This window comes from Ostrea edulis, chromosome 5, assembly GCF_947568905.1.
Source record: "Ostrea edulis chromosome 5, xbOstEdul1.1, whole genome shotgun sequence".
In the NCBI taxonomy this organism is placed as follows: Eukaryota; Metazoa; Mollusca; class Bivalvia; order Ostreida; family Ostreidae; genus Ostrea; species Ostrea edulis.
In genome coordinates this window covers 44230912-44239820 of record NC_079168.1, presented here as the reverse complement: position 1 = coordinate 44239820, position 8909 = coordinate 44230912, and the positions used below count along the sequence as shown (strand labels likewise).

General features: G+C 33.6%; 1 protein-coding gene across 2 annotated transcripts; it reads left to right on the top strand.

Moving 5' to 3' along the window:
• The first annotated feature begins 527 nt into the window (after positions 1-527).
• On the top strand, positions 528-8909 carry LOC125650296 (apoptosis regulatory protein Siva-like). 2 transcript variants are annotated; one of them, XM_048878475.2, is made up of 4 exons: positions 528-708; positions 5783-6049; positions 6406-6541; positions 7042-8909. In XM_048878475.2, the coding sequence occupies exons 1-4, from the start codon at positions 591-593 to the stop codon at positions 7088-7090; spliced, it is 570 nt and encodes a 189-aa protein (XP_048734432.1). In that variant the 5' UTR covers positions 528-590; the 3' UTR covers positions 7091-8909. The 2 variants fall into 2 exon arrangements, with proteins under 2 accessions (XP_048734432.1, XP_048734431.2); XM_048878474.2 differs by lacking the exon at positions 528-708 and adding an exon at positions 4348-4989.

Below are 8909 nucleotides of genomic sequence, written 5' to 3'. Positions count from 1 at the left end.
TGTAAAATATCAAACTTTATATATCCTTAATATATCTTATAAGATATCTCATAAATGAATTTTTATAAGATATCTTATAAACTTTATAAGATATCTTATAACTTTTATATAATAACTTTTTAAATTATAAGATATATATATAATAAAAGAAAGTGATCTAGTCATGTACATATTATCTCATAAACTTTATGAGATTATGGTTATATGGCATGCTGTTTTTACATTCATTCCTCTTTAAAGATGTCTCATAAATATAAAAGATATCTTATAAAGTTTATGAGATGTCTTATATGTTTATAAGATATCTTTTATAAAAGAAGAAAAATATGATATCTCATATATTTTATATATTTTTTATAAGATATTATATATTTTATGAAATATCTTATAAATTGTAAATCATATGAGATATCTTACAAAATTCATTAAATATCTTACTATAAGTAGAAGATATCTCATAAATTATATAAAATATCATACGACAGCCCTTTATCCGGAAAACTCAATCCGATATGGGTAAGAAACTTAAGTTTACCGGAAGCAGTAATATACCCCGCGAAACTTTTTACAAGTAAACAAAGCTCTTAAAAATGCCAAAAAGACGAAACCCATTTGGTGACGGGTCACCTCTTCAGCTGAAAACTCACATAGGCAACAAGGAGTTAAATGCTGGGATTAGTGGAGAGCAGAATCTTAAAGCTATTTATGGTAAGCGATTTTTACTTGTTGAGGTAAATGAGATCGCCTTCGATGTCAGTGTTGGCTTAGGTCAGATGCCTGAGATGGCAATCAAAGGAAAGGAATAGATCGATATGCTGACAGTGTTACCGTATGAGCGAGCGCGCAGCTACATATCTATTATGTAATGTCCATGGTTTTGTTCAGGTTCAATTTAAACAATGTTTGTGTACCATTTAAGCATTTACATGAATGGCCTTGAGATTGGGGCAGCAGAGACAGCCTGTTTTAGCCCTTTCTCATGGTTTTATGTTAAATTATGAACATTTCAAGTCGTGTATTAGGTTCTTGCTAGACTTAGATCACATGAATTTGGTTGAAAAATGTATATACTGCATGTATGTTTATTACATTTCTATTGCCTTCACTGTGACATGCTTAATCTTAGATTGCTTGTTCAGGCCTCAAGACCATACACTGAGAATAGTCTCAAGTCAAAATTTTGATTTACTTGCATCTTATATCTCAAGAGTTATTTAGTATAAATGCTGAAAGAACTGCAGGTTTATAAAAATAATCAAATGTAAATATCATTAACTGCCCTATTTCGGTGACTGACCAGAATCGGTGACCTTTTGTTTACGTGTTCGCGTTGTCGTTTCTGGGTGTAGATTGCGTCATCAATTTCGCTGTAGTGTTTGCAAACATATATAGAGTACGTCTTCAATCAGGGCTCACACTGGACCAAAATTTTGTGTTGCAACCTGGTGCGCGTGCATCGACTCATACTGTTTACTTGTAGACCTATTTCATGTATATTATTCAAGAGGGCATATACAGCATATCATATATATGTCTCTGATTATTCTTACAACATAGCTTTGTTCAGCTTTTATCATAAATCACTATTATTATGATAGTGTGAAAATTGTATTTCAGCAGATTGCTTATCAGTCAGTCTAGATGACATTGCAGCACATTCATGGTTTTATTTTTAAATATTGTTGTTGGCTAAGTTGATTCAATTCTATTTCATACCAGGAAAAAAATTGGGAGTATTTCATAGCCTAACTGGCTACATTGAATAAAGACAATAAATGAGATTCTATATGCATGTTTATTAATCATGTTAGTAGTGCAAATGACATATAATACTCATCATTAACATTAAATTTGCAGTCTATAAAAAGTCACTGATGACAAAGATACTGAAGATTAATGTAATACATGTTTCACAACATCACATTCTTCAAAGAATTCACTGATTTCATCTTGAATGACAAGGCGGTCCTTTAGTGAATATCATCATGTTGTAGAGAAGGGAACTCAGAAAGTCTGAAATAAAGTTTTAAATGGCTTAAGATAATGTGAAGTCAAAAGATGACAGCATAGCAATTTCAGAAAAACCTACAATTTTGCGTTTCCTCATGGCCATTTTCCATATAGATCAAACCAATGACCTAAAGAATGATACAATTTCCCCAACATTCCCCCATTTATAAACTATACTACCGTCAAATGGATTAGAAAATGTAGCTGAACATTCGATAGGCCTAGTTTAATTTTCTAGATGAAATTGTTTTTGTACCGACAAATTAAATTTTATATGTTTTTATTGACACGGAAGTATCTTCCATTTACTAGCTTGTGTGCATAATCACACGCTTTTTATTCCTCCCAGTCTAAAACCGGTAGCTCCCCAGTAAGCTACACAGAATACTTTATTATACCCCCCGCAACAAATTGTGGGGGGGGGTGGGGGTGGGGTATACTGGAATCGGGTTGTCCGTCCGTCTGTCCGTCCGTCTGTAGACGCAATGGTTTCCGGACTGTAAAGCATTATCCTTTCCACCTACCGTCACCATATCATATATATGGACTACCCATGGGATGAAGATGTTCCCTATCGATTTTGGGGTCCAAAGGTCAAGCGCACTGGACATCGAAGTAGTAATATGGTTTCCGGGCTCTAAAGCGTTATCCTTTCCACCTACAGTCACCATATCAAACATATGGACTACCCATGGGATGAAGATGTTCCCTATCGATTTTGGGGTCAAAAGGTCAAAGGTCAAGCACACTGGACATCGAAGTAGCAATATGGTTTCCGGGCTCTAAAGCGTTATCCTTTCCACCTACAGTCACCATATCATACATATGGACTACCCATGGGATGAAGATGTTCCCTATTGATTTTGGGGTCAAAAGGTCAAAGGTCATGCGCACTGGACATCGAAGTAGCAATATGGTTTCCATTTAAATTCTGTAATGGCTTTTTTCATCGCATGGAGATGCTGTGTTCCTAGATACCTTTTGGATCATAATACTGAAGTTTTACCTATTACCTACACCCTTTGGGAGATTGGGGTAAGCGGGGGGTATTCTTAGTGAGCATTGCTCACAGTACCTCTTGTTTTCATTATGATATGTAGGCACATGTAAAGTTAATTTCATTCACACATACCTGCACACAGAGGATCAACCTTTTGTCTTGTGTAAACTGCTAAATAAACAAGACACCCCTACATCTATTGTTCCCATGTGACAGGGTATCCACATTCTGCACAGGTAAAACAGCCCTGATGCTGTTTGGATGCCAACAGCTGAAATCCAAGATGGCGCCACGATTTCTAAAATATGAAATGTCCGTGTTGCATTTCCAGAATTTGTGTCGCATTTTCCCCTGAAAAATCGCAAAATGCGATGGGCAGCGCGAGACCTGTTCAATTTTTTTCCGAAAATGAACTACTAGAAGGAGAGTATGCAAACAATCAACACGAGCACCCCAAAAATAAGCCAATTACTTATTACTTTTTCAAGCAAACCTTCAAATTGATATAAAGTATACCAAAGTTTAGAATTCTACGCTATGTTATTATATTCGTTTACATTTAGTTGCACATTCCTCCTGTATATACGTTTTAACTGTTACAAACTTTTGGTAAACCTATATTAACAATGGTCACCAAAATAGGTGACGTCAACATTTTAGGACCATAAAGTGACATGTGTTTTGTTACGAAAATATATTCAATTAATGTACCAATGAATTTGGAATTTTTGGATGAAAGTAAAGGACTTTAATTACTTTAAAGCTAGGTGTGTAATTTATTTATTTAATCCAAGTGATTAATGAGAAAATTGCGGATTATCACTAAAGTGACCGAAACTGGTCAGTCGACGATATATTCTGAAAATTTTAATTGTTTTGAGAAAATTATTTCAAAAGTTAGCTGGATTTGAAGTTTAGGCTTAAGTCTATTCTCAGTGTATGGTCTTGAGGCCAGTCTGCAGAATTGTATGCTATAGACTGCCTCTACTTTCCTTATTTCTACTCTCAATCTTTCAAAGTCACTAATTGTGTGATAAAAATGCTCAAAACTGTTCTTCAAGTATTTTTGCAAACCTTTCAAGTTTATAAAACTGAGTGAACAGCACTGCCTGGGGGCATAAAAATACATATATCAATATAATGATAATTCAAATACTACATTAGATATATATATATGCATTCCTGTAGATGAAATATTAATTAAGTAAATTGGAAAAATCCAATAATATTACTCATACATGCACAGATCCAGAATTTTTCTCTCCTTTTAGCCCCCCCTTCTTTATGCGCACCCATCTAATTTTTTAAAAAGGGGGGGGGGGTCCGGAAAATTATATGAAGTGTAATGAAAATTGCACATTAGGATGATAAAATCTTCAAAAAACTCCCTATCTAATGGCAAGAAGGTAATTATTCTGAAAATTTATATAATCCCCATGTAGCAATGACAAAATTAGAACAATATTATAATATTGTATAGAATCTTAGTTTTAACACAATGATTAGATATTTCAACATTATGATTATAATTATTAAGTAAATTGCTACATATTTGAGCCCTCCCTATTGTTGTTGTAAGGATACATGGAGATTTATTCACAAGCCTAGAATTAATTAATGAATTTTTCAGTCATGAACAGCAAGTGGCATGGTTGGATATCATTGGAGGGGGGAGCTATGGTTTGCATTACCGGATATGCCAGGGAAATAGATTTGAGCAGTTATTATTTTTAGATGTGGATAAAACAAAGGCTTCTATTTTCTATTGCATAAAATAAACTCTTGATTTAGATCCACCACCGCCACAGTTGTATTGTGAAATCAAAACGTAGACATGACATCATTCATCGTCTTACCCAGTCTTTCATGAACATTGCATTTTGTAAAACATTAGGCCTAATGTTGCACTATATTTTGGAGCTAGGGGACCACAAGACTTAGGATGATAATCCACGTGAAATTCACAATCTTAGACCAAGGTATGACTTTGTGAGATCTCTGCCATTTTTACTGATGGACATCTGGCTTTGGTGACCAAAAAATAATTTCTAGACAAATATACAGCTTCAGTATGGACTTTTTCATGCACTTTGTCATTAGTGCTTGCTGGCTCAATGTGCTTGCTATTACTCCAGAAAACACACACACATACAAATTCATATGAAATAATTGAGAGCTTGTAATCGCTATTTCGATAGTGAAATTGTACTTCGTATCATGAGAATGTGCAGGTCAAATTACTATTGTAGATCACTTTTATTTTGTGAGACCTTGTTTTTGTGTGGATATAATGATGTAATTATTCACAAGACACAACTTTCATGAATCATTATTTCTTGGGTATGTCTTCAATGTGTAAGAGCTTATTTGCGAGAACTAAATTTTTGCAAATGACTAGTCTCATGAAGTTGCGTGTAAATAATGTTCTCGCAAATAAAATATGATTAACTGTTAATAACAGTATGTTTTTTTTTTCAGAGTTATGCCTATTGGACTTAGAAATTCAAACAATTCCCACTTTCCTCTCATCATCATCTCAGTCATACATGAATATTTTGAATTGAATTTTTGGAGGTAGAGACATCCTGATATATCCTGAAAATATACACTCCTTGTATGGGTCCACTTGGATAAATTTTGGCAGAGTTAGAGCCCTATGGTAGGGGCATTTGTGTGGCTGTCACTGTGACACATCTAGTTGGTGTAATCTTGCTTACAGATACATGTAATGCTTTGATGGAGATAATATACCTTTGTTTTTATTTTTTGCAGAGAGGACGAGAAATAAGCTTTACAGTGGAGTTCAAACTTTATATAATCCTGACACAGTGACTGCTGATGCCAACAGTAATCTACCATTTATCACCAACTATAATGCCATGGAGACCACATCACAGGTTCCTGGTCAGCTGGTGATTGACCATGAAGGTCAGCTGACAGTTCCATCAGCATTGAGTAAAGCAAACAGTGATGATATGGATACCAGCCAGCCCACTGCATTTGGGCTACACAATTCTAGTTCATTCGAATTTTCAAAGGGTAAAGTGTTTTCATGTATCAGATAAAAAGCATGCATAGAGAGAGATATCACATAGAGAGAGATATCACATAGAGAGAGATATCACAAAGTTTATTCTCATGTATCAGATAAAAAGCATGCATAGAGAGAGATATCACAAAGTTTATTCTCATGTATCAGATAAAAAGCATGCATAGAGAGAGATATCACAAAGTATATTCTCTATTTTCTCTCAGAACATTTAACATTAGTACAGAATGTGAATATGAATTTCTTGTAAATTAGTTATAGTTTGAAATGTATTAGTCCTCAATATTTCCATGACAATATAAGATAGGGTGTGGATAGTTCTCTACATTTTCCTGATCATTTTTAGGTAAGAAAGCTGTTGAAAGGAGACGATTGCCCTCAGACGAGCGTTGTAATTTCTGTGAGAAAGCATTGAGCCGAGAGCAGTCATTACAGTGCTGCTATTGTCAGAGGAACTTCTGCCAGCTTTGTTCTGTAATAAAGTGAGTAGCCGGCTCCTGTTAATTCATTTGATATAAAGTTTCTTGTAGATAGACACTTTCAATAATGGAGTTGCTCTTGAAAATTCATTAAAAATGTACCGTACTGAAAAGTCCTTGGAAATTGTCCAAAGTTATATTGTACAGTAAATATAATGTATGATGTGTGCAGTCATCTCTGGGTGTGTAAATACAGCAATTATAAACATCTAATGGTTCACTGCGATCAAAATTATTAACATTAATATAAAAGACGAAGAAACTGCAAATATATGAGATTCATTGTGGCTAACCTGATTATTGTTTAAATGTAATTACTTACTGGAACTCTTTAAAATTATGGATGAAAATGTGGCAAGAATTTTCGTCATCATCGAATATTGATATTCATAAAATATATCTTCAGAACAAATTAAGGTCGTTGAAATAAAGTCAGCATTTTATTTAAACTGCATCGGTATTGGATGAACCTACAACTATGTTGTTTTTTTTTATCTTTTCAGCTATGATGAAAGTTTTGAGAGAGTTTTCTGTTTGGGTTGTTCATCGTGAAATGTCTCCTATATTAGTTCTTCCAAGTCTTGTTTTAAAAAAAATTATGCAACATCAAAGAGTTACTACCTGTACCATTATCCTGCTGCTGAAAATACATGAGGGAAAGATTCCACATTCATCAGAGGAGTTCTGCATCTGTTTAGGCATCGATGAAATACCTGACTTTGCTGAAAATTACCTCATTTGTATATAAAACTAAATCTTTTAATGTTCTTTTTTTTTTTTTCATTCTTGATTATGTTTTGTAGTAATTTTGTTGTTGTAAATGCACAAAAGCACAGATGTTCATATTATAGCAATTGAATCCAGACTCAAGCTTGCATTTGCATGTTTGTCCAATTTCAGATATTTTCTGTTAATAACAAGTATGTCAATACAGGTGAAAAATTACCAGCATCCCACCCCTTGTACAGCTTGGATAGAATTGTCAGGTTGATTTTCATATTCATGTAGATTTCATTAAGAATCAAATACGTCTCATAAATAATTTTCATTAAGTAGCTGCACAGATAACAAAAGTGTTATATTCACTGCTCCAAGTTTTGTAGGCATATTTGTACCTATTGTTCTTGTTTGCCAATTAACAATGTAAAATGATCCAAGTTTTATATAGATATATATTTTGTTTTTGTCAAAGTTTTAAGCCCATCTTTTCGTATACCTGTATTTTGTACAGAATCCAATGTGTATCATATTTGTAAAAACAGTACAGTGTATTTGTATCCAGCATACATTGATTATATATACAGAATAATCAGTGCTGTTGAATTGTGTACAGACTAAATCAGTTTGTTATTGAAAGATAGGATTATGTATGATTAGAAGAATATGTTTCATATTTGGTTAGAAATATAATCACAATGGCCCCTTTCATAATGTACCATTTTAGAAAATTTGGTAATGAAAATACTTTTTATAATCGGAGATTCTTGGGCATATAGTTTTTAGTCTGTTTGTCCGTAGAAACTGTAACCTTGGCCATAACTTTTGTATGGATGGTGATAGGGCTTTCATATTCCACATGTGTACTCCTTGTAACAATACCTTTCTTTTGGTACTAAATTTTGACCTTTTGTTTTTGAAAAACTTCAACCTTGGTCATAATTTTTGAATGGTTGGTGATAATGCTTTCATATTTCACTTGCCTATACCTTTTGACAGAACCTTTTTATAGGTTGCAAAAATTTGACGTTATGACCTTGCCCTTGGAGTTTAACCTAGGTTTGAAAATCTTTAACCATAGCCATAACTTTAAATCAAGAATTCATGATCCTAGGGGTTGCGGTTTTGGTTCCAGGGTGGGGCCAGAATTATTGTAATGAATATTGTCTTTATCAGTTGAAAGACTTCTTAATTTTGTTGATACTGTATAAAAACTAAATGCACATTAAGGAAAGGGAAAGCTGGGTGTACCAAAATTTTTAATTTACCAACTTCAGGGTTCTGTCTAGGGCGGTTTCAAAATAGTCCTATAGTGTAAAATATTAAGTACATGTATATTATGTCGTCTGCCACCAGTATGGGCATTTTTGGTGGCGTTTGTGTTTTAGAAATATTAGAATTTAGCTTAGATATACAGAAAAGGGAAATTTTGATAGATTTCATAGCCTTTGGAATTAGTGATACTTTTAACCAATACTCAGATGACCGTTAAGGCCTTTGGGCCTCGTTTCTTAGAAAGATTAAAGAATTAAATTGAAATCTTTGCACATTGAATGGTAATGTAATCTTTTAATAAAATTGATTGTACTATTTGTGCATGTATATAATTTTGATATTTCTATTTGAGATAGCAATATTAAAATCTTGAAAGTGA